At 41.9% G+C, this 26,751-nt stretch overlaps 1 protein-coding gene across 1 annotated transcript; it reads left to right on the forward strand.

Moving 5' to 3' along the window:
- Positions 1-234: 234 nt before the first annotated feature.
- Positions 235-26,430, forward strand: atp8b1 (ATPase phospholipid transporting 8B1; the record flags this gene model as incomplete). The annotated part of the gene is made up of 30 exons (XM_083888624.1): positions 235-312; positions 11,160-11,353; positions 11,848-11,945; positions 13,952-14,065; positions 15,041-15,139; positions 15,230-15,291; positions 15,405-15,477; positions 15,587-15,657; positions 16,806-16,888; positions 17,541-17,699; positions 18,165-18,253; positions 18,786-18,976; positions 19,097-19,181; positions 19,745-19,868; positions 19,959-20,002; positions 20,089-20,245; positions 20,347-20,535; positions 20,626-20,738; positions 20,828-20,992; positions 21,092-21,203; positions 21,323-21,398; positions 21,968-22,100; positions 22,189-22,317; positions 22,419-22,575; positions 22,662-22,885; positions 24,233-24,316; positions 24,403-24,648; positions 24,749-24,887; positions 25,403-25,533; positions 26,200-26,430. The coding sequence occupies exons 2-30, from the start codon at positions 11,179-11,181 to the stop codon at positions 26,428-26,430; spliced, it is 3,753 nt and encodes a 1,250-aa protein (XP_083744750.1). The 5' UTR covers positions 235-312; positions 11,160-11,178.
- Between the last annotated feature and the right edge of the window lie 321 nt (positions 26,431-26,751).

Here is a 26,751-nt window from a genome sequence, read left to right on the forward strand (position 1 = left end):
TTTAACTCAACAGGCTCGTCATTGTGGCTCTGCAGCAGCAGCCGGAGGTGTCGGACCGGTCCGGCAGGTTTTTTTTGTTTTTAGCGGGGCAGGCCAGGTGAGGCAGCGGGGGGAAGGAGGGCGGGGACCCGCAGCAGCAGCAGCAGCAGGAGGAGGAGACGCAGCGAGAGAAGCCGTCATCTGTGTTCGCAAGCAGGAAGAAAGAGGCAAACATGGTGCGGTGAGAAAGAAACATAAACTCCCGCACGAGTTTGAAGAAGAAGGAGCGCGTTTTTTTCTTTTATTCCTCCAGGAAACTTGGACACAGAGCAGGTGAGTTCTGTTTGTGTGTGACTTCCGGTGTTGTTGTGTGTTGTTTTTTTGAATTGTGTGATTTTTAAAAAAGTACCTGGAGCAGGATCCGTGTCTCACCTGGGCGGGTTCACCTTTTTTTTTTTTACCTCCTCCTCAGTAAAACTGAGGCATTGAGGTTTATTTTATTTTATTTTTTTTACGTTACATTACATTAAATTACACATTTAGTTGTGTAGGTTTTGTTTACTCTGTTTCCTTGTCAGTAAACTCCCATTAGAGTTTCAGGTGTGACTGTACAGGTGTGTTTCCATCAGCCTGAATGGAAACGCATTCAAATTATGAATTTTAATTCATATTGTATATATTTTTTTAGTTTTTACACTTTCTTACAATGTGTTGCACCTGTATGAGGTGGAGAATTCTGTTGTTGTGTTAACCCTTTAAGGTACGCACCTAGAAAAAAAGCAAAAGTATTTTTTAAAAATTTTATTTACTTATGATAACAATAACCTGAAATTAGACCCTGGAGTATTTCAGATACAGGCCTCTACCAAACGATTGAGACGTCTGTTCATAATAAACCCGGTTTGCATAATTCATAAAGTACAACATTCAGAACAAGTCACATTAAGTGTTAGTGTTAGTGAGTTCAGCTTCATGCATTTTTCAATGAGATATAGTGACTTAAAGTTAAAAAGTATTACTAAATATATGATATATATAATATATGACTAAATATTAAAATTTGACTGGTTGTTGTGTGAGAATCAGTGAAAACATGGACACCAGGAAAAAACATGACATTTTCCACCTACTCTTGTCCACTATAGCTGTTTTTGACCAACTTACCAGAATGTAATGGTGACAAATGTTAGTATTTTAGCTGTATTTGCTAACTAACAAGCCAATTCGGTACATTTAATAGCCTTATTTTCATTTTGTGGAATGAAGTGGTGACAAAAGTTACTATTTTAGCTGTATTTGCTAACTAACAAGCCAATTCACTACATTTAATAGCCTTATTTTCATTTTGTGGAATGTAGTGGTGACAAATGTTAGTATTTTAGCTGTATTTGCTAACTAGTAAGCTAATTGAGTAAATTTAATATCCACATTTTCATTTTAGAGGAATTTAATGGTGACAAATGTTAGTATTTTAGCTGTATTTGCTAACCAGTAAGCTAATTGAGTAAATGTAATATACACATTTTCATTTTGAGGAATGCAGTGGTGACAATTGTTAGTATTTTAGCTGTATTTACTAATTAGCAAGTCAATTGAATAAATTTAATAGCCTTATTTAAATTTTTTGGAATGTAGTGGTGACAAATGTTAGTGTTTTAGCTGTATTTGCTACCTAGCAAGCTAATTTAGTCAAATTAATAGCCTTATTTTCATTTTGAACAATGTAATGGGGACAAATGTTAGTATTTTAGCTGTATATGCTAACTAGCAAGCTAATCTAGTCCATTAGGTGGATAAATTCCATTGTTTTTCATACAAAGCATGATCACAGTGATGGTATTTGATACATTTTTGGTAATTGCAACTTCAGATTCACGCTCATAATTGAGAAATTACAGCCTCCGAGCGCACGACACATTCTAGCTTTAAGAAACACATTTTCACCATTTTATGGACCGATAACTAATGGATTAACTGAGGAAAAAAATACTGAGTGATCAATCGATAATGAGAATAATCTTGAACACAGTGATGGCTGTTTTCCCCCCATAAATGACCACTAAATCTCTTCGTCTGCAGCCAAAACAAGTCGGAGATCTTTGGATAGGGAAATGTTCGTCTCCTTATGGAAATAGTGAACCTTAAAGGCTCCCTCTAGGAATTTGAATCATGACGTGAGAAGCAAATGGAGCGAAGGTTTAGCTGAGGTGACGGCGTCACGTCGGCTGTTTTTTCCATACAGATTTACCTGTTTGTAGCACTGGTCATTTCATGCCGCTGTGCGTTTGCGTTGTTTTACGCACATTTGTTTATTCCGAGTAATTCCAAGTCGTGAACTCGTTCAAACTGGTGCGGAAGTTCCCCTTTCTGTCTTTTTTGAGTGCCTAGCTTTGTGCAAAACTGTCCGCCTGGTGTGTAAAATAGCTAATTGTTTACATCAAATGCACTAAATTAACTCACTATTTGTAACAATAAGGTTTACTATCGGTCAAACACAGAACTGTTTACATTTTTTAATCGTAGATGTGTTGCTACGCTGTGTGTGTTCGCAAAAAAACACCTGTGTCGTTATCGTCTTGGCTTGCTAACAGTGGCTAACAGTCGTTGATATGTTTGCGTCCATGTTACTTGGTCAAAACATCGGGAGTGACGTATTTCCCACTGTTGACCTCCGATGTAAATGGAACGCAGCATTTAACGACAATCAAATGTAAATGTCGCTAGTTTAGCTACCAGGTTTAGCTAGCACGTGATCATGTTTTTGTCACAGGAAGTGCAAGTTATCGTTAATTATCGCTGTAGTGTCACTTAACGTGAACGTGGTGGTGCCGGTGCCTTGCCCGGAGGCTCTGGCATCGCGGGCTCGCGTGTCACGGGAGCAGCTGGCGTCTCTGTGGACCGTTTGTCAGTTAGCGGCTTCATTGACTGAGCTCCAGCTGTGAAGACTCGTCAAACCTTCATTAAGACTCGTACGCAAACGTCTAATATTTGCCGCTCTTGGAGACCATTAGTCGACGAATTGCTTTGTCTATACGCGTTTCAAGAGACGATCGACGTGTTTACGAGACGCATAATCAGTGCTAGAACTCAGGCAGGTAGTGACACCGAAGCCCATAGAGAAAATTAGCCATTTTAGCTAACGGGGACATGGGAGCTTCTGGTCCTCTGCGGTCTCGTTTGGTATATTTGCGCCACTTATGTAAATCTGAGGGACTTCGGTGATTTCAAACATCAGTAAAAGAAATAACACGTCAGTGGATCATTAACTCCCGCGTGAACAGGGTTTACGAAGCGACACCGGCTTCAGTTTCCAGTCCAAGAAGGTCGTGGTTCTCAAGCTGTGGTGCCAGTGGTACGCAAAGTGTCCTCTGGTGGTACTTGTATTCAAGTACATATCATTTATATAGCACCTTTCACAGATATGGACTCTCAAAGTGCTTCACAGGGCGATACAAGTAAATTATATAAAATATAGTGCTGTCAAACGTTAACGCGTGACGACTGACCGGAAAAAGACGCGCGTGACGCCATGTTTACGTGACTCCGGATTGTTAAAATGAGTCTCTAAAGTAACGCTAACCTTTAAAAACAGGCACACATACGCAGTACACAGGTACGCTGGTTATTTGTTAGCGCTGCTCTTTTCGTTTAATAAACAGACCGCTCCAGTTCGACTGTAGGCACGCTAACAATGGCTAAAAGGAGCTAACGCAGCTAACAGAGCTAACTGGTAAACGGTGCCTGGACTCCGGTGTCGCGGCACGTAAACGCGACGTCACGTGCGTCTTTTTCCCGTCAGTCGTCATGGAAACGTGTCATGCGTTAGCGCACGTTGACCTATTGCTCAGCGCTAATAAAATACTGACAGGGTAGAAACACAGGTTTGTGTAAACAAAAAAACCCTCTTTTGTTAAGTGGTAAAATCGGCTATATTATATTTGTTGTTATTGACGCCTCTCAAGCTCAATCCTGTCAGTGGTTCGAGTCAATCACATGGCACGCTACCAAAGTTCCTGTGGCTAATAATAATAATAGTAGTGATAATGATGTGACATTATATTATAGAGAACTTTAAAGGTCCACACACACAGTTTCCAGTCTTTTGGTGCTAAAGTAGGAGAAGCTAAAGTCACCCTGTCCTGTACACCCCCCCCACAATTTGACTTTGAGCTGGTCCCACTCTCAGGTTTCACTGTTGTCGCTCAGGTATTTTCTCGTCTGTCCCACTGTGTGAATGTGAATCTCAACCCCCACCTCCCCTGCGTTGTTCTTTGTTGCTGCCACAGCGACGCCCTGGCCCAGACACCAGAACCTGTTCTTCAAGATGCTGCTATTGCTGCTGCTGCTGCTAAACCAAAGCTAGCAAAGCTAAACTCCTGATTGGTCGCTGCGAGCTTTCTCAGGGGGGAAACTGATGAATTTGCTCTCATTAACGAGGCTGTTTGCCGACTGTATAAGTCAACGGGGCAGTGTTGCACAAGTTCGCTCTCAAATTATATAATTTACTTCAATACTTCAAATCAAATCACATCAACGTACATTATCTCAGGTCTCGTACCGTAAGTCAGAAACTTGAGAAGAAAACCTCTGACGGAACCTGACTTAAAGATGTGCGGCCATCTGCCTAGACGGGTTGTGGTGAAAGGAAGTTTAATTTAGACAAGACCGATCCACGGTACCGGTTTCCCCACTGTCTTTAGCATTTAAGCTGCTTTTTTTCCCATCACTATGTCATATACAGAGGCGTTAAGAATGCCTGTTTTTTTGTGCGGACAAAAAACAAAGTGCTACTTTGGGAAAACCGCCTCTCTCCAGTGCTAATCTTCGTTGTTGTCTTCTTGTTCTTGCGTTATGGAGTTTGTTTGGTGTCGTCGCCCTGGCTCTCTTCACTGTGTTTCTGTGATTGTATACTTCTAATTTGCATAATGCTTTATTTAAACAAAATTTTGTACACACATGCCGTATTTGCATGCTTGGTGGCGCAGCGCTGCAGTGCTACGTGGGCTAATGTAAATACGCGGTGGCCAGAAATGAATCTGTACTTTTATAATTAAAACAATTTCTAAACAAACCTTTTAGGTTGTCCGATACAATTCGGTATCGGATCAAGTGATTTTGACCGTTATCGATTCCCATCCCTAGTAGCGTGAACCGCAAGGCGTAAACATTAGCATATGTGATTAGCCGTTAAACTAAAATGCTGCTACGGCTCGCGTCGTCAGCGCTCCGGGATGCACCGATCCGCTTTTTTTCCACTTCCGATCCGATACCTGAATTTGGATATCTGCCGATACCGATACGATTGCGATATGGACGCTCTGCTTTAATGTTATTATCATCATTATTGTTGATTTTATATAAGGCTTAAATAATAAATAAACTCCTTTATACAGGCAAGTATGATATGTACGACTTTACAGGCCCCTGGTGACTTTCACGTGACAACGGTCAGAAACCGGCATATTCCGGCTAGCGTAAACCCTGGTTTGGAGCAGTGTGGTCGTTGTTTTTAAGTCGCTGTCGGTACTATTTTCCTTAGCGAGCAGGCGGCTGCAGACGAAAACCTGGTCAATAATGCTCGCCTGCTAGCTGGCTGTAAAATGTGGAATGGATTTCCTGAACAGGATCGCGCATCATTACTCCGCGCCTCGTTGAGACTCGCCAGATACGGGAAATCCATTTCACTTTTTGCAGCCAGCTAGCAGAGCAGTAAGGGAATCGCTCGCGGAGACATTTCAGCAGAAACAAATTAAAGCGCAGACTTAATCGGATCGGACATCTCGACAGTTGGATCCGATATTTCCGATCCGTCAATTACGTCAGATACTGGATCGGATCGGCCCCATCCCTAGTCAGACATTGCTTCAATGAGTTCAGATTGGCTCGACCCAACAAACGTAGTCCGGGTTTGGATGTTGTTTTGTTAGATACAGGAACACGGACGCCTGGGTTCAATTATTTTTTTTCAGTTGGTCCGAGTGCCTACAGCGAGCTCCTGAAGATGACTGTGACCTGGATAACTGAGGAACCTTCACAGACTTGACAAACGCAGACGTTTGCCTCTCGCGTTTGTGGCTTTGACTGGAAATTCTGCTTGATAACATCTTTAGTGTCTGTTTGTCTCGCTGCCTTCAGTCTTGACTGGCTGCCAGCAGCAGAGCTCCCTTGTTTTTGCCTTCTGTTCTCGCATGAATTGGGTTTCACACTGTTGCCCCTGGTCGTTTTAACCCCCCCCCCAACCCCAACCCCAACCCCACCCAACACACACTACCACCACATACCACCATCTCCGCCCGCCCGAGGTGGGAGTATCTTAACATGAAGCAACAAAGGGAACAACAAACACCACCGTGTCGTTGTGTACGTCAGTTGGTTTAACCGTTGTGGAAACATGGAGTTTCGGCTCAAGGACGGAGTTGGGGCTGCAGCTCACGATTATTTCTTGTGAAGGGTTAAGGAATGCAATTTCCCGCCCGATCAGCAGGGGTCGCTGCGCAAGGTTGCTGTGCTTTTGGCCACAGTGAGCAATGGCGTCCGAGAGAGAAAATACTGTTGTTGTTGTTGAAACGGTGGCCGTTTTCCACATTTCTGTGTCACGGGAACGCAGTTTTAAGATAATTTGAGGCGAGAAATTTAGCCATTTAGAGTCTAAACATGTGCTGCGTGTGTTAAGATATGACGTATTTACAGTTTGGCAGCGACGTTGTCGGCGGTGATCAGCTCCGCCTCTGTGGACGCTCGGAGCGCACTGTGGCCGACACAGAGCAGCGATATCTCGGCCTGTCCCGAGGACCAATCGCAGCTCTTGCCGTCTCCGTTGTCCCTTGACGGAGTGACGGACACTTAAAAAATATTTTGTGCAGTCGGAGACGGCGCAGAGGCTATCCGACAGGCTCTGCGTAACCTACGCAGAACACTTTACGCAGGAGTTTAAATTGGGCTTTATAGGCTAATTTTATTTCGGACCTCAATTTATATGCTAACTGTCGTGCCTCAGTTTGGCCGCCTGAACTTGACAACACTATAAAATGACCCATCGGTCATTAAATGCCTTGTTTTATTTATTATTTTACGTTCTTGTCATTTGAATGGAGTGACATCCCCGTGCATACCTGCAGCGATGGCGACTTTAGCGCGAGTGTGCAGATGGAATCAGGCGTGACCGGGCTTCAGTCGAGGTTGTGTGCTCTCGTAGGTGTGGCGCGTTTTCTCGACTGTACGATGACGACAGCGGAGCTCGAAACAAAACACTTGCGTGAACATTAATCTCAGATTACGACAGGTGACATTTGCTGAATTCCATTTTGGACTCTAAAAACTGATCTATTTATTTTTGTCCATCCAGAAAAGACAAAGTCCATCCATGGGCATCAAGACCTTTATCAATGTGTACTTTATTGTTGAAAATACCCACTTATACTTGAATATTCGTTGTTCACTCTCCCCTTCTTGTGTTTTTTTCCTCATTCTTTCCCTCCCCCGCCTCATCAAGTGTTCATGTGCAGACTTGTGCTCATTCAGTTAAACCAGTGTTGAGTGAAGCGTTTGGTTCTATTTTGGAGGACGAGTAAGGCTGCATTTATACTTGCAGAGGGTGAGGCAATCATTGAAATAAAAATACACTTTATGGATATATTTATCGTCGGGATCGATAAAGCAAAGTTTCCGCATATATACAGTAAAAGCGACCGACTCAGATCCTGTATTTGTCCCTAGTGCACAGCCCTAACCACGCTACTTTGCATACATTCACCTCTTACTGTATCTGGCTTGATTCAAGGTCTACTTGTACGTGTCATGTTTCTATCCAAAACACTTATGGTAGCCTGTTAGTAAGCCATCGAATGTACTTTATATTTAATATATTACTTATGCATGAGTGTATGTATACACTTCTTTAGGTATTGGGTGTTCCAGTGGGTTTTTCCTGCTGCTATAGTCCATCTGTTTCAGGGGGTTTAATGTGCCGTTTATTCACTGATCTTCTTCTTCAGACCTTGGTGTAGTGTTTATTTGAGTCACTTTCTCGTTCTCCTCTAACCTCTGGATCTGTGAAAAACTGCTTTTTTCTCCATTTTTTTGGTACTATTTTCCGTAAACGTCAGACATAGTTGTTCAAGAAACTCCCAGTAGATAAGCGGGTTGTGAAATACTCCAGACCGACAGTCACCTAAATCACCTTGATGCTTGGTTTGAACTCCAGCAGGTCATAATGAACATGCATATGTATCTAAAGGAGTTTTTCTGGTTAGATATTTACATGAACTAATATCTAAAAACACATTTGTCCAAACACTGTCTGCAAATTCCGTGATTACTACTGATTTATTTTTTTAATAGGGTTGATTGCTAATTTTTTAAATGATGTTTTATATGATGTAGTTTTCCTACTTTTATGTGTGTACAGTTTATGTCAGGTGTTGATTGCTAGTGGATAGAGCCTTGTTGAGCTCAACTGATTTCACAATGAGGAGAATAAAGTGTTTATCTAGTATCTGTCTATCATTCAGCTTTATTTTTAGCTACCAAGTTGGCTAATCTATCCACCCACCCACTTTAGCTAGTTAGCTTTCTATATCTTGTTTTTAGTTAGTCAACTTCCCATGTGTCTATCTACAGTATTTAGCAAGTTACTTAGCTTTCTATGGATCAAGCTTTTTGTCTATCCACTTCAGCTAGTTGGCTTAACTCTATCAACTTTTCTATCTGCTGTATTTAGCTAGCTATCTATCTAACTTTCTATTTGTCTATCCACTTTAGCTAGTGAGGTTTCGATTTTTCTTTCTGCTGTTTTTAGCAAGCTAGTTAGCTTTATCTGTCGAATCTGTCTAGCTAGAGAGTTGGCTTTCTATATTTTGTATTTCTATCCACTTTAGCTACTTAACTTTCCATTTGTCTGTTTACTGTATTTAGCTAGCTAGTAAGCTTTGTCTCTATTAGCGTTATTTTTGTCTATCTACGGTATTTAGGTAGTTACTTAGCTTCCTATCAATCTAGCTTTTTGTCTATCCACTTTAGCTAGTTGGCTTTCCATCTATCAAATTTTCTATCTGCTGTATTTAGCTAGCTATCTTTTTATCTCTCCAACTTTCTATTTTTCTATCCACTTAAGCTAGTGAGATTTCTATCGGTTTTTCTTTCTGCTCTTTTTAGCTAGTTGGTTAGTTTTCTATCGATCTAACTTTTTATTTGTCTATCCACTTTAGCTAGTGAGATTTCTATCGATTTTTCTTTCTGCTGTTTTTAGCTAGTTGGTTAGCATTCTATCGATCGAGATTTTATTTTTCTATCCACTTGAGCTAGTGAGCTTTCTATCGATTTTTCTTTCTGCTGTTTTTAGCTAGTTGGTTAGCTTCCTATCGATCGAGATTTTTATTTGTCTATCCGCTTTAGCTCGTTAGCTTTCTATCTATCGATGTGTACTGTATCTAGCTGGCAGTTACGCAGGTGTAGCTAATAAAGTCACATGCTAAGTGTGAATGTTTGTGTGAATGTGGCTGAAACCAATCTCGCAACTCTAATTAAAGTTGTGAAACTCCGAGGAGGCAGAACGTGGTCGACAAACAAGGCCATCGTATCAGCCATTTGTAAGAAACACGGGTGTGTCGTGACACGTGACCACAGACATGCAAACAGATGGAGGAGGTGTGTTTACCATCAAATCCTGTCAGGCAGAGGCTCAGACCAGCCCGATCGCTGTGTGAAAACAATGCAGACGCGCTGTGTGTTTAGCTTAACTGGATCTATTCAGTGTGTTTGTTCTTGGACGCAGGACTAAAGGACTTTATCTGATGTGTTAAAGGACTCCAGCGCATTAAACATTTAGTTGGTCGGGAGGTACAACTCGACACCTGCTATAACCAGCAGCACTAAAGGTGCATGTCGAGGGGGTTTTCCCATGAGAGAGAGAGGGGTGATAGAAAAACATCACCCATCCAATCAACTGTAAGCCTTGCTTTGACTGTGTTTTCCTCAACAGCGAGGATGACTCCATTCATGGAATAAGAAATAAGTGTTTTTCCATATCCAAAACACTGCAGAGGATAGTTTAAGCACATAGCAAAAGATATTTAGAAATGATTTATGTGGAATGTCCCTCCTGCGTTTTTGCCTTCTTTATTTACATTATCAAATTACGCTTTGTTTTTCTTTCTAATTCTCTAAGAGAGTTGACTTTCTACATCTACTTTTCTATCCACTTTCACTAGTTGATTTCCCATGTGTCTGTTTACTGTGTTTAGCTAGCTAGTTAGCTTTATCTCCATCTATCAGCATTATTTTTGTCCATCTAAAATATTAAGATAGTTAGCTTTCTATCAATCTAGCTTTTTATTTGTCTTTCCACTTTAGCTAGTTGGCTTTCTATCGATTTTTCTATCTGCTGTTTTGAGCTAGTTAGCTTTATCTCTGTCTATCAGCATTCATTTTGTCCATCTACAGTATTTAGCTAGTTAGCTTTGTATCGCATTTTCTATCTGCTTTTTTAAGGTAGTTAGTTAGCTTTCTAGCTATCAAGCTTTTGTCTTTCCACTTTAGCTAGTTGGTTTTCTATCGATTTTTCTATCTGCTGTTTGAAGCTAGTTAGTTAGCTTTCTATCTATCAAGCTTTTTATTTGGCTTTCCATTTTAGCTGGTCGGCTTTCTATCGATTTTTCTATCTGCTGTTTTAAGGTAGTTAGTTAGCTTTCTAGCTATCAAGCTTTTGTCTTTCCACTTTAGCTAGTTAGCTTTCTATCGATTTTTCTATCTGCTGTTTGAAGTTAGTTAGTTAGCTTTCTATCTATCAAGCTTTTTATTTGTCTTTCCATTTTAGCAAGTCGGCTTTTTATCGATTTTTCAACCTGCTGTTTTAAGCTAGTTAGTTGGCTCTCTAGCTATCAAGCTTTTGTCTTTCCATTTTAGCTAGTTGGCTAAGTAGTTAGTGCATATTGTTCTAAATTCACAGAATCTTGATACCACACAACACCGTATCAATACGAAACTTGGTATAGGTATTGGTGCGATATAGGTCAAAATCACTACACCGTATATCGGAAAAAGAAGTATTAAACCTGAAACAATGGTGAAATCCCTAAATATTACAAATACAGCCTGTAAAATGTATTGACAATAACGATAATCTAATCATTTTTAAAATCCATTTATTGATCAACTGAAACTCCTCGTTTTGTCTTCCCCAGAAATCCCTGAGGTGCCAAGATGAGTATGCGGCGCTCGGACCCCCAGGGGTCCACGAGGCCCGACGATGAGGTCATGCCCTACAGTGACGACGAGACGGACGACGAACTGGACGACGACATAGAAGAGAGTTCCGAGGAGGAAGCGGAGGAAGTGCCGGGTGCCCCGCATCCTCCGGTAGAAGCTCGCGTCAGTGGTGAGTCGGTGAAAACTAGCTTTTTTAAAAGTTTAGTTTTAATCCAGGTTCATACAGATCCTTAAATTCACTATTCAAAAAAGAAGACCATGGTATTAAAATGTCTTAAAACCTTAAGTTAATCTTTCAAATGTCATGTTATAAAAGTAGACTTATTGTATGTTGCATTTGTATGTAAGGTGGCCTGGAGTGTCAAGAAAAGGCTTATTAATGTAATTGCTAAATTGGTCTTAATCTGTGTCTTAATCTCACCTTAAACTACTTTCCTGTATCGTTAAAACCTTTTGTTAGTCATCTTACCTACTAACTATTACCACTATAACTATTAACTAATAGATTTATAGTTCACAGATTTGTTTACCCTAGCTTTATAAGACTGGAAGCTTGGCTAACATGTGCTAGCATCTCCAGAAGTGATCTGTATCACAACATGGATTTATATCTAGAAATGTATGCTAATGAAATGATTAAGAAATACGACTTCTCTTCTTCAGAAATGGGCTGGAAGGTGAAAGCCAACGATCGGCCGTACCACCAACTGCCAGAGTTCCAGACAAAAGTCTTCATGTGCCTCAAGAAAAACAGATACTCCGTGAGTACCAGTTGTTGCCTTTAAACCAACACTAAAAGACAGAATTTGTGTTGTTTTCCAGCCTCTTCCTGCAGAACTTCATGGTATTTGGTGGTGAATGTCGGTGTGCGGTGGAGCTAGGTTAGCTAACTAGCAAGGCAAAGTTTGTTTGATAAACACTTTATTATGCAGTATTTCATACGTAAAAAAAAAACACGGTAGTGAGACCCTACTTTTTAAATTTGATATAAAGAATGTACTATAAAAAAAAAAACAGTTAAAATGGCAGAGTTGCACAGAGTTGATGCTAATAGCAGCAGCCATTTTGAATCGTGTAGCGTGAGATCAAATCGGTGTTAGAATAGTTGAATTTTACATTGGTTTTAGTTTTCATTTAGTTTTGTAAACGCACAATTCAGTTTCAGTTGGTTATCGTTTTATTTTTGATTCTAGTTTTTAGGTATACAACTTCAAATGGCGCACTTGCTGGCTAAAAAACACAAATAAAGTGAAATTGAATGTTTGACGGATTAATCTATTAATTTTTAGTTATTTTCTCGATTAGTAGAGTAAATGTTTGGTCCAGAAAATGTTGATCAGTATTGGAAAAAGCTGAAAAATCATTTAATAATTATTTTAAAAAACCTGAAAAGTAAGCTTGATAATAGAGTGATATTTATTGTGTTGTCTCACCATGGAAATATGCTGTGTTTATTTAATGTTATTGAGCAGGTCGAGATTTTGTTTTTGTTTCTGCTGAGTCACTTTTCTCCATCCGGGACCCAGAGCTGTTGAAAAGTTCGTGTTTGAAATGAGCCATGAGCTATTTTTACTTCTGTTTAAACGGCCTTTTGTTATGTTAAATGCAGCTTAATGTTCAAAGTATTTAGACACTCAGACACTGGATGTCTCTGCAGTGACTCGGCCCTTGGAAGGAGGAGTGGTTTTTGTTTGTTTCTGGAGCTTTTTTCTTCGCGGAGGCTGAAACCTGATCATCCAGCTCTGCTGACCTTTATCGCTCTAATTACATACAGTAAGAGGAAGTGGAACTGAAGGTGGAACATTTTTTCGACTTCGTGACGATTAACGTCGCATTCAAATAAGAAATGGCAACAATTGACTTTTGTTTTTGCTGAGGTTAAAACCAGGTGAGGCCTGGCTGCAGTACAGGTGGTTATCTCGTCACTGATGCCACAAACTGGGCCAGTGTTTGTGGACAGTCATCCAGGACGCTGGTTTAATGTCACTCTGGAGCTCTTTTCAGACTTGAAGTGCGATAAATGTCCAGGGAGTTGGGTAAAGATTTTCCCCAAGTTTGCTTTTTGTCCGTCAAGTTTATAAATCAAATGGCGATTTTTCCAGTATACCCAGAGATCAAAACCAACTGTAGATCAGTTAAAAAGACTTAAAATTCCATGAAAACATGACGTTAATCTCCAAAGGAAATGTCTAAAATGTTTGAATCGCGACCCGTTCAGTGGTATTTCAGTTCAGTTTCATGCAGGAAGTAGCTAACGATTCCGTGAACAAATCTTTTTAAAATCAACCCGATCGTTAGAACGCAATTCGGTTGCACCCAAAACAACTGCTTTACAACTCACTCGTTTTGTTTGTAGTTTGTGTCGCGCGTAAAACCGCAGTTTCATGCAGCCGCGCTAACGATGACTCCGCCCACATTGAGGAGGAGCTATAGTGATCGAAAACCATACCGAACCGCGCAGAGTCGAGTCGTTCGTGCCCAACTGTTTCCTCCTTAAACTGGCTAATTAAATTAAATAAGTGTTAGACTTCCAAACGAACCAGTGGAGTCGCCGCCCTGGTGGACATTCAAGTCACTTCAGCAGCGGCGTCCACATCCACACCTGAAGACGACGCGTCCCATTTTTCCTACACTTTTCTACACTCAAATTTGCATCTCGTGTGTGTGTGTGTGTGAGGCTCGCCGCCGCTGTGCTTTGCATTAACTTTGTATAGAAGCTCACGAATCAACGTTTGCTAACGACATGTTTTTTTTTCTTCCCGTGCAGGGAAACGGCATCAAGACGTACAAGTACAACGTCCTCACCTTCATTCCGCTCAACCTGTACGAGCAGTTCAAGAGAGTGGCCAACCTCTACTTTGTGGCTCTGCTCATCTTACAGGTACATCGGAGAAAAAGATCTTTCTTAAACTGGAAGGTTGTGGGTTCGATTCCTGGCTCCGCTCATCTACGCGTGTCCTTGAGCAAAGACGCAACTTAACCCCATGTTACAACAAGTGAATGATGTGTGAATGGGGGTAAAAGTGTTGTGTAAAAGCAGTTCATCAAGACTAGCAAAGCTCTATGTAAATACAGACCATAATACCAACTCTTCTTCTTCTTCTGATGGTTTTTTGGTAGTAACGAGAAACACAGAGTTAGAGGAAATGTAGTGGAGTAAAAGTTGCTAAAAATATATATAAATAAAGTAAATATACATGAATTGTGTACTTAAGTATTTTGTACTTATGTACAGTAATGACGTTTGTTCTTAACTTTGTGCATAAGTACAATAACAAAGTTTGTACTTAATTTAGTATGTAAGTACAATAACAAAGTTTTTACTTCATTTTGTACGCAAGTACAGTAACGGAGTGTGTACTTAACTTTGTACGTAAGTACAATAACGAAGTTCGTACTTAATTTTGTACCTAAGTACAATAACGAAGTTTGTACTTAACTTTGTGCCTAAGTACAATAACAAAGTTTGTACTTAATTTGTACGCAAGTACAGTAACGAAGTTTGTACTTAATTTTGTATGCAAGCACAATAACGAAGTTTGTACTTAATTTGTACGCAAGTAAAGTAACGAAGTTTGTTCTTAACTTTGTGCGTAAGTACAATAACGAAGTTTGAACTTAATTTGTACGCAAGTACAGTAATGAAGTTTGTACTTAATTTGTACACAAGTACATTAATGAAGTTTGTACTTAATTTTGTACGCAAGTACAGTAACTAATTTTGTCCGTAAGTACAGTAAAGAAGTTTGTACGCAAGGACAGTAACGAAGTTTGTACTTAAGTACAAAATACTTAATTTTGTACAGTAACAAAGTATTTTGTACCAGCGCTAATCCCAACTGTCTCTTTCGTTCAGATCATTCCAGATATTACCACCTTGCCCTGGTACACCACGCTCATCCCCCTGGTGGTGGTGCTGGGTATCACTGCCATTAAAGACCTGGTTGACGATCTGGTAAGATTCAAAAATCCTGATTTTTTTCACTTTAAAAACTTGATGCAACTTTTTTTTTTTTTTTTTTAAATACACAAATCTTTCTTCCAGGCGCGACACCGAATGGACAAGGAGATCAACAACAGGCAGTGTGAGGTGCTGCTGGAGGGCAGGTCAGTGCCACAGAGCTAATGTTCTTTTATCGTTAAGCAAAAACAATCACAGTTTTCCGTTTGCTCTTCTGTGTGACGTCGTCCGAACTGATCGAACGTCTCGTCCACGTCAGGTTCCAAGAGTCAAAGTGGATGAACATGCAGGTCGGAGATGTGGTTCGGATGAAGAAAAACGACTTTATCCCGGTACAGCCGCTCTCTCTGACCTCTGCAACCACACGCGTTTCCATATTTGAGTCAAACACGACAGAGCAAATGGATAAATGTTCTGTGTTTATGTTTGAATGTTGTGCAGGCCGACATCCTGTTGTTGTCCAGCTCCAACCCAAACAGTCTGTGCTATGTAGAAACGGCTGAACTCGACGGGTAAGAAGCTTTATCTTATATTTATATGGTGGTGTGATCGTAGCTCAGTGTGTCTTTTATTTGTTGTTTTACCACTTTTAAAGCTCTCTTTTGCTGTTTGTTAGCTTTTAATTATAAGCTGAAGGACTTTCTATTACCGTTTTTTAATTATGATTGGATTTATTTATTTAATATTATTATTATGCGTACGTTAGCCGTTAGCCTAAACTGTGTTGTTTTTAAAGCAGTGTTGTGTTAATAAAGTTGAATTTGATTTTGAGTGGAAAACGAAATCTGCACGTTAAAGGGATAGTTTAGTTTTTTTGAGTGTGGTGCGATTAGGGTGGGTTAGGGCTAGCATCATTTGCGTTTTTTTGTTTTTTTGTAAAGAAAAATTTGGCGCAAAACTTTGCTTCATTGAATGACGTGAAAACCAATCGGATTTTAGATTCTCCGACAAATGTTGGGCAGTTCACTACTGCCAATTTTCACTACAAAAAACAAAAAATATCACAAAATTTACCTCAAATTACACTAATGACGTGAAAATTCAGGTATAAAAAGAGGTACTAGCATATGGTCCGTATCCCGAGACACAAACTTCGTGAATATATGAATACACTAGCTTAACTAAACGGTTACTGCTTTATATTCCTGTTAGACTATTGTTTGTTAGTTTTTAATTATAAACTGAAGGAGTTTCTATTACCGCTTTTTAATTATTGTTGGATCGCGTCGATAGCCGTTAGCCTAAACCGTGCCGCATTTAGAGCAGTGTTGTGTTAATAAAGTTGAATTTGATTTTGAGTGGAAAACGAAATCTGCACATTAAAGGGATAGTTGAGTTTTTTTGTATGTTTGTCTTTTAAGTGTGGTGCGATTACAGTGGGTTAGGGTTAGCATTTAAAGAAAAAATTGGCGCAAATTTTGCTTCATTGAATGACGCCAAAACCAATCGGATTTTAGATTCTCCGACTAATGTTGTTGTTCACTAATGCCAATTTTCAATACAAAACACAAAAAATATCACAAAATTAACCTCAAATTATACAAATGACGTGAAAATTCAGGTATATAAAAGAGGTACTGGCCCATGGTCCGTCTCCCGAGACACAAATTCCGTGGAAACATGGCTCTTTTGATACCATGTGTGAATTTCCTCTTCACAGTGAGACCAACCTGAAGTTTAAGATGGGACTCAGAGTGACCGACGAGAGGCTGCAGGAGGAACGACAGCTCGCTCAGTTCGACGGTAAACGCAGAACACGGTCATATTTATAAATCGTCCGAAAATAATCATCTCAGGCTCATTTTGATAGCGACAGAAGGAGCGGATAAGATTTAAGATAAAGTGTGTTTGTGTTTAAATGACGCAATGTGTGTTTTACGCTGAGATTCTAAGGGATAGGCGAGTTGTTTGCTTTTGCCTTAAGTACATACAAAACTGAAATGATTCGTTTTTTTAAGTGTTTGAATGTGAAATTGACGATTTACATCACTTTGTTTTTTGTTTAGTTTTTTCAAAAAAGCTTATTTATCATCTTTTTATGACGTTAAATGACTACGGTCACACATTTACATCAGTTGAGTCCAAGACAAATTCTAATAGTCGGCTTTTTCGTCATGGACAGGGCCGGCCCAAGGATTTATGGGGCCCTAACGTGAATTTAATTGGGGGGGCCGCTTCCCAAAACCTGGTGCTTGACTATTATTGATACAAATAATAATAGTAATATTATAAATTGCATTGATTAAAAAAAGACAGATTACCAGATTACCAGGGGGCCCCCCAAGAAGCCACTTGGTTCACTTATGTCTATGACCGGCTCTGCTCTGCTCTTCAGTACCACATGGTATGTTTTTTTAACTGTTGCGGTCGCCCTGTCGCCTCCTCTCGCTCGCAGGTTTCATCGAGTGCGAGGAGCCGAACAACCGCCTGGACAAGTTCGTGGGGACGATGCAGTGGCAGCGCGAGCGCTACCCGCTGGACCTGGACAACATGCTGCTGCGCGGCTGCAAGATCAGGAACACAGAGTTCTGTCACGGCCTCGTCATATTCGCAGGTACGCACGACGGCGGCGAGGATCGCGCGCGGAAATTGACGTCGTCGATGACGATGGGTTAAACGAGCTAGGGTCGTAAATCCGACTGAAACTGGCAATCGGACAACTTGCAGAGTCCGAGTACACATGTGGAGGGTCGGAGATTTATTTTGGCCGTGTATGTCCGCCTCCACCTCCGTAGGTGGCGCTGTAGCTCTATACGTCTCCTTCTACTTCTGGTTCAAAGATCGCGGAGGACGCGCATAGTCCAACTCTAGTCCGACTAAGCCTATACATGCCAGAATAATCGGACTATGAATCACGTTATCCTGGCACGTTAGTCCGACTAAGACTAGCTCGATTGCAGTCGAACGTGTTTACACGACGTTGAAAAAACCGAATTGTTGTCTTCGTGCGGCTAAAATCTGATAATTTACTGCGTTATCGATCAGTGGAAATGATTAGCGTTTTATTTTTTTGCTAAAGGTGCCGACACTAAAATCATGAGGAACGGCGGGAAGACGAGGTTCAAGCGAACTAAAATCGACGAGCTGATGAACTACATGGTTTACACGGTGAGTTGCAGTCATGTCGATTTAAAGATAAGATAAGTTAAGGTTTATTGATTTGCCGTTGTATTAGTTACAGACGTGTGGAAATAAGACTCTCCCACACCAAAGTCCATAGAGAAAATCAGCCATTTTAACATCACAGCACACGGGAGTTATTGATCCACTTTTGCCCTCTTCACGAACTTCCAATATGTTTTGTGACCAATGCGTTTGAAATCCTTCGTTCAGATTTACCGCAGTGACACAAAGTGACCACACGGGGGCAGCAGTGGCTTTAAAAACACCAATGAGCCCTGTGAGCTAAAAATGCCGATTTTCTCAATGGAGTTTGGTGCAGGAAAAATGTGTTTTTCAAAAAATGTCCAAAACTTAAGTTCACTGTTTGGAAAAGATTATTTAACAGTGAAATAAAGTGACAAACATTGCAATTTATTGTTTAAAGTGTTTATTTGTCCATAAACGGGGACATTTAAACGCGCAGTGACTGTTAAAAACACTGAGGATTGGTTTCAAATCATCCCCTCTCTCCTCGCAGATCTTCGGGGTGTTGATCCTGGTGTCGGCAGGTCTGGCCATCGGTCACACCTTCTGGTACGAGGAGATCGGATCCAAGGCTTGGTATCTGAACGACGGCAAAGACCAGGACGCCTCCTACAGGGGCTTCCTCAGTTTCTGGGGTTACATCATCGTCCTCAACACCATGGTGCCCATTTCGCTCTACGTCAGGTTAGTAAAAAAAAACATTTTCAGTTCACAGAGAAATCAGTTTAGCAGCAGAGAGTTTGTTTGTATTCTGCGTCTCAGAGTCTGAAAGGAGCTCGTCTTTTTGTCTCCTCGTGTTCTCAGTGTGGAGGTGATCCGTCTGGGCCAGAGTAAGTTCATCAACTGGGACCTGCAGATGTATTTCCCGGAAAAAGACACGGCAGCTAAGGTACGTGTTTTTTTTAGTATGTTTACACAAGGACACAGTTTTTTTTAATAGTAAAAAAATACAATAATTTCCATAAAATACATTTTGATGCATTGTGCAAAAAAAAAAAAAAAACGGACTCATTTGTCCCTAGTGGTGGAAAATATCACTTTCCCAAAAACTGCTGTAACATTTTTATATATTAAAAAAAATCCACTTTAAATGAGCCTGAAATATACATATCAAATATTAATAACATTCTTGAAATTTTAACCCTGTAATGTTTTTACAGCTGTTTTTGAGAAGGTGGCATTTTCTGCCACAAGGAACAAATAAGTAAGTTCCTGCGTAGCTTAGCCATTTTTGGCTAATTTAAAGAAGTGAGATGACGGTTCTTAAGTTGACCACAAATGAACAATTTTTACACGTTAAATTTGGTTTTTTTCAGGATCAACGCAAAAAAAAAAAACTTTCCTGACTGTATACATTAAACCGGTGTCATCGCCCCCTGTTGACTGAGAAAAGAAGGTTCAGACACAAGATCTATTATAATAATAATAATGGACTCCCCCGCCCCATTTCAGGCTCGAACCACCACCCTGAACGAGCAGCTGGGCCAGATCGAGTACATCTTCTCCGACAAGACGGGAACGTTGACGCAGAACGTCATGCAGTTCAAGAAGTGCACCATCGCCGGACGCAGCTACGGTAACGACCGACGCGGTTTCTTAGCGGATTGAACTTTCTTAGTTCGCCCCGGAGATGAATTTATTCGCATTTTTGCTTCCGTCTCTGCAGGTTCTCCGACCACCGCTGAAGGAGTGACGCTGGACCGAGGACGGGTAAAAAAAAAACATCCCTCACATGTGACATAGTGTTGGGTTTTTAGCTTAATTATATTTATTGTCCCGTCTTTGTTTCTCGGCAGCCGGTGGACTGGAGCTGGAACCGCCACGCCGACAAAAAGTTCCAGTTCATGGATCATTCCCTGGTTTCCGTCGTCCGATCCAGGAAGGACAAAGACGCCTCGGAGTTCTTCAAGCTCCTCTCCCTCTGCCACACCGTCATGGTGGAGCAGAAAGACGGTAATCCCACGACGCCTGAGCTCTTAATCTCACGATCACGTGGAAAAAGTGCACTTTTTTTTTTTTTTTTTATAACAACAGAAGTGTAATTCTTCTCTCAGGTGAGCTGGTTTACCAGGCGGCGTCTCCCGACGAGGGCGCTCTGGTGACGGCCGCCAGGAACTTCGGCTACGTCTTTCTGTCTCGCACCCAGGACACGATCACCATCAGGGAGATGGAGCAGGAGTCCACGTACCAGATGTTGGCGCTGCTCGACTTCAACTCGGACCGCAAACGCATGTCCATCATCCGTACGTACGCGGGCGCGATCGCGAGGACGTTCTGCCGACGTCGTTTCCCCCCCCCTTTTTTAACGTTTTCTTTCCTCTGACCCGCCGCAGTGAAGTTCCCCGACGGCCGCATTCGTCTCTACTGTAAAGGAGCCGACACCGTCATCTACGAGCGACTGTCCCCCAACTCCAAATACAAGGACACCTCGCAGACCGCTCTGGATGTGAGTCCACGGGGTTTTTTCCCCGGAGAATACGAATGCGTGAGTTCGTTCCTGTGGAACTCAAACCCCCATTTTTGTTGTTGTTGCAGGAATTCGCCAACGAGACCTTGCGGACGCTGTGCTTGTGCTACAAAGACATCAGCGCGGCCGAGTACGACGCCTGGTCCAGGAGACACAAAGAAGCCCAGGTGACCATGGTGGATCGGGACCTTGCCCTCGATACGGTGTATGAGGACATTGAGAAGAACCTCATGGTGAGTTCAAAGGAACTGTTGAGGTCTGTACGAGAAGATTCCACCTGAGGAGGAACCTTCTGAATCCGTTTCCATCCCGACTAAATGTCTCTCTTTTAGTTGATCGGGGCGACGGCCATCGAGGACAAACTGCAGGACGGCGTGCCGGAGACCATCGCGACGCTGGCCAAGGCCGGCATCAAGATCTGGGTCCTGACCGGAGACAAGAAAGGTACAGATCAGACGCCATCGGTCTGGAAATGAACTTCCCGTGAGGCGTGTTGCGTCACATTGGACACTGGAAACACCTTTTTACTCACAGTGTTTGTCATGTTTGTTTTTTCCCCTCAGAAACGGCAGAAAACATCGGATATGCTTGCTCACTTTTGACGGACGACATGCAGATTCACTACGGAGAAGACGTCAAGTGAGTGTCGTCCAGTTCCCGTGACCAACGATCCCATTTCAGTAGCCTCGTAGTGTGGTGCGCAACATTTTTATGGCGCCACCACCAGGCCAGTGGGTCTGTGTACGAGTCCATGGACTCCTCTGTGGTATTTAATGGACCAAGTTTATTGAATGTTCCAGTTTAACTCGAGCTTTCTCGGAAAAGCTTGCTGAGATTGGGTTTGCCTGATGTCACTGGTGGCACTGCTGCTTCCCCAACAGGTGGCGCCACCTCCTCCGTCTTTGAATTATCTCCTTGATCGGTGTAAAATTGTAATTGTAAGATGTTTGGAATTTTGCCGTGATGGATTGCTAGGGTAAGCCCTTTAGACCTTTAGGCGTTTGCTGAGGTGTTTCAAGCCAAATTTAGCATATTCCCTAATTGATTCTGTGAGCTGTCGGTTTAGCCACCAGTACAGATGCTATTGTTCGGTCAGAGAGGTCACTTCCTGTCATGTGAGGTTGTCAGGGTTACTATCCTCCACTGTTAGCTAGAAGAAAAGTCTAACGAAACCTGTCTGACGTCGCCTCCGTTTTCCTCGCCTGCAGTGAGAAGCTGATCGCTCGTCAGGCTAACAGGAGATACGAACCCACGAGTTATCGCCCAGGCAAAAAGAAGCCGTCGGAGCCTTTCTTCACTGAACCAGGCAAAAACGCTCTCATCATCACTGGAGGATGGCTGGTGAGCAAGAAGAAGAAGAACTTACCCTTTCTCAGACCGGTCGGTGTTAGGCTGAATTTTGCTAATTTGCTGTATTTGACTTCCTCAGAATGAGATTCTGTACGAAAAGAAGAAGAAACGTCGTCGCCTGCGTCTCCGTCGTCTCGGAAGGCGGCCGCCGATCAGCAACCCTCAGGACCCGCAGCCGGCCAACGACTGGGAGAAAGAGATGCGACAGGTACGTGGACGTGACGACTCTCGACGACGCTTGAGCGTTTCTCGCGAGTGAGTTCGCGCGTTGGCAAATGTGGTGAAACGTGTGTCGTGTGTCGCGCGCAGATCGACTTTGTGGACATGGCCTGCGAGTGTGAAGCCGTCATCTGCTGCCGCGTCACGCCGAAGCAGAAGGCCAACGTGGTCAGCCTGGTGAAGAAGACCAAAAAGGCCGTGACCTTGTCCATCGGAGACGGAGCCAACGACGTCAACATGATCAAAAGTAAGAACGTGAATGTTATTGTCGTCGTTTTTTTTGTCCTGATCCAGAAAATGTCCAGTGCCTCATTTCGTCCTCTGTTCTTCCAGCGGCGGACATCGGCGTCGGTATCAGCGGTCAGGAGGGGATGCAGGCCGTCATGTCCAGCGACTACGCCTTCGCCCAGTTCCGTTACCTGCAGCGCCTCCTGCTGGTGCACGGACGCTGGTCCTACATACGAATGTGCAAGTTCCTGCGTTTCTTCTTCTTCAAGAACTTTTCCTTCACTCTGGTTCACTTCTGGTACTCCTTCTTCAGCGGATACTCGTCACAGGTGAGCAGCCGACGGTCGAACGAACGGTGTAACGAGTAAGCCGTGTTTCCGCCTTTCGGAATAGTACAAAAAAATGGTGCGCTTCGGTCAGGGGGTGGCGCTACACCGGCTCCACCCACTAGTTTGGGCGACTTGCTGAAACAAACGGCCACATACCGAGCTGCTGGATGTCCTCCTTTGTTGCCTGTTGTGTCGTGTTTGTAGACGTCGCACAGGTACGCCGTCAAGCGTTGTATCTCGTTGACGCGGACATCGGGCACACCCTAACCCTACCAAGTAAAGCTTTACCGTTCCAAACTGGACCTTACTGTACCAAACTGGACTCTACCATGATGGAAACGCATCATTATTCAGTACTCAACTCTCTGTAACATCCGAATTTTAAGATAAATAAGTCCAGACTTCTTAATTTTTTACAAAGGGTATCCTCTAAAAAATTGTCAGGTTGGACGACATAGTATAGTATGACATTTTTTCGTCAAATTTTTGCCTTTTTTTTTTCTTTTGAAATTGTCAAATTTTGGACGGCATAGATGACATTTTCATCAAATTTTGGACGACATTTTATTTTTTTCAAAAAAAATCAAATTTTGGACAAAACATTTTTGTCAAATTTTGGACAAAACATTTTTTTTTTTTTTAAATTGTCACATTTTGGATGACATAGTATAGTATGACATTTTCATCAAATTTTGGACAAAAAAATTTTTTTCAAAAAAATTGTCACATTTTGGATGACAGTATAGTATGACATTTTCATCACATTTTGGACGAAATTTTTTTTTTCAAAAAACGTGTCAAATTTTGGAATACATAGTATAGTATGACATTTTTGTCAAATTTTGGACAAATTTTTTTTCACATTTTGGATGACATGGTATAGTATGACATTTTCGTCAAATATTGGACAAAAATTTTTTCAAAACATTTTTAACAAAGGGAACATTTATTTAACAGTCTATAGAGTTTGGAGTTCTGTACCCAACCCTAATTATGTCACTTATCACAGTTGGTACAAATTGATGAAAAATCTAAACTATGCTTTCCTTGTTTTCAAGAAAAAGTTGTTTTGGGGAAGTTTATTCGTGAAGTCGTATGAAGAGACCGAAAACATCAACATCCATTTTTCAGGGTAGAGAAGCCGATTGGTCGTTGGCAGATAGCCGATAGTAGATAATCTCCAGTTGACGGAGCGGTTGAAAGCGTAGAAAGTTACCCGACTCGTAGACTTGAGTGGCGTATTAGCTGAAAGCGTTCCGGCCTCCTACTGGTGGATTTTGTTTCAGCGTGTATCACATGTCAACTGGCCACCACAGACTCTAGAATATCCGTTCTTCTCGTCTGCAGGTCGCCTACGAAGACTGGTTCATCACTCTCTACAATCTGTGCTACAGCAGTTTACCTGTTCTGCTGGTTGGACTTCTTGATCAGGTAAAAGAAAACCCCCCAAAAACAAACAAAATGTGGCCGGAAAACACAAAACGCCATCACTAACTGATCCGTTTCTCCCACCGCAGGATGTGAACGACAAACTCAGCCTCAAATTCCCAAAGCTCTACTTGCCCGGTCAGCAGAGGAAGCTGTTTAACTACCAGAACTTCTTCATCAGCTTGTTCCACGGCATCTTCGTCTCGCTCATCATCTTCTTCATCCCGTACGGGGCCTTCCTGCAGACCATGGGTCAGGACGGAGAAGCGCCGTCAGACTACCAGTCCTTGGCCGTCGTCACCGCCACGTCGCTGATTTTCTCCGTCAACCTGCAGGTGAGTCTGAAACCCTTTGTCTGTGCCGTCTCTGACGGCGAATATGTGGACGTCTTGGGGTTGAGGTTCTTGTCGCTGACCTTCACCTCTCGTCCGTCAGATCTCTCTGGACACCTCCTACTGGACCTTCGTCAACTGCTTTGCGGTTTTGGGCAGCATCGCCATTTACTTTGGCATCATGTTTGACATCCACAGCGCCGGGATCCACGTCCTCTTCCCGTCACCGTTCACCTTCACTGGTCAGTAGAATCAGGTCTCAAAAATCTAAACCCCTAAATCACCTTTTCCAGGTGTAAACCAGCGTATATGTGGGTCTAGTTAATGTTATTTGTTGATCCAAACATTGGAATTATACAATTGTTGTGATACAAATCTAAAATACTGCCCTCTCTGGTCAAACACAAGCTACTACATCAAAATTACAGGTACTTGTCCCAGACTCCTCCCCCTTTTTTAAAAACACACCAAAGTAGTTGCTCGGTCTCCTTTCTCTTAAGAAACTGCTCTCAGCCTTTCTTCTTGGCATTTTTCAAAATCAGGCTTTGGGCGTAGATGAACAAAACAAAAGTTTTGTATCCTAATGAACTTTGTAGCAGCATTACAGCGCCTCATACAGGCCTGGCGTACACACTACAGCATTGAGAGTCGTTTTCAGCTACAGATTTATTAGTTATTAGACTGTATGCTTTTTAAATTTAGTTAGTTTTTACACGTTTAACTGTTTAAATGCATGTTTTTTTTCCCCTGTTTATAGGCGTGGCATCAAACGCTCTGCGTCAGCCGTACCTGTGGTTGACCATCATCCTGACCGTGGGCATCAGTCTGCTGCCAGTCATCTGCATCCAGTTCCTCTCTAAAACCATCTGGCCCTCAGACGGAGACAAGGTCAGACCAGATATCATGACCTTTTTGTCAAACTCTGATTTTTTTTTCAAATTTTTTTTCAAATTTTGGACGACATAGTATAATGACATTTTCGTAAAATTTTGGACAAAAATTTTGGACAAAATTTTTTTTTCAATTTTGAATGACAGTATAGCATGACGTTTTTGTCAAATTTTGGACAACAATTTTCTTTTTCAAAAGAAAATTGAAAAATTGTCACATTTTGGACGACATAGTATAGTATGTTTTCATCAAATTTTGGACCTAAAGATTTTTTTCAAAAATTTGTCAAATTTTGGACGACATAGTAAAATATGACATTTTTGTCAACTTTTGGATGAAATTTTTTTTCAATTTTTTTTTCAAATTTTGGAATACATAGTATAGTATGACCTTTTCGTCAAATATTGAACACATTTATTTTTTTTATTTTTTTATTTTTAATTTTGGACGACATAGTATAGTATGACATTTTGGACGGAATTTTTTTTTCAAAAAATTGTCAAATTTTGGAGGACATAGTATAGTATGACATTTCTGTCAAAATTTGGACCAAAACATTTTTTTTAAATAGTTAAATTTTGGACGACCTCACGACATGTTTTTAAACAAACAATACTTTTATGATTAGATTTTAAACGCGTCTTTCTCATCATCGTCCACCAGGTCCAGAGGAACAGGAAGAAGTACGAGAAGGAGTTGGAGGAGGAGGAGAGGAAAAAGCCGCCCGCCTTCCAACGCGGCCGACGTTCCCGCCGCTCCGCCTACGCCTTCTCTCACTCGCGCGGCTACGCCGACCTCATCGCCTCTGGGCGGAGCATCCGTCACCGGGCGCCGCGGGGCGGACCACAGGACAGCATCAGGGAGGCGACGCACAGAGAGGCGGAGAACATCTGAGGAGGACGGAGGGTCGTGGAATATCTGAGGAGTCGCTCCCGAATTTCGGAGACACTAGAACTTCCGAGGTGATGTTTCCGCTCCGGTCTGTGACCCTCGACTCCGCCTTCACCTCCACTTCCTTCCTATGCACAGACACTCTGTTCAAACAGAAGCTCACCGAAGAGACGACCGCCGTTAACGGGGTTTGAAGCCGCGCAGGTCGACCGTGCGGCCGACAATGTTGTTTAACTCAGGATGATTATTTTTTAAATCAAAGCCTTATTTTTGTTTGTTTTTTTTAGCAGAAATGCAGATGATCACATTTTGACGTTGGCAGTT

This window comes from Microchirus variegatus (assembly GCF_963457635.1).
Source record: "Microchirus variegatus genome assembly, chromosome: 1".
Classification (NCBI taxonomy): Eukaryota; Metazoa; Chordata; class Actinopteri; order Pleuronectiformes; family Soleidae; genus Microchirus; species Microchirus variegatus.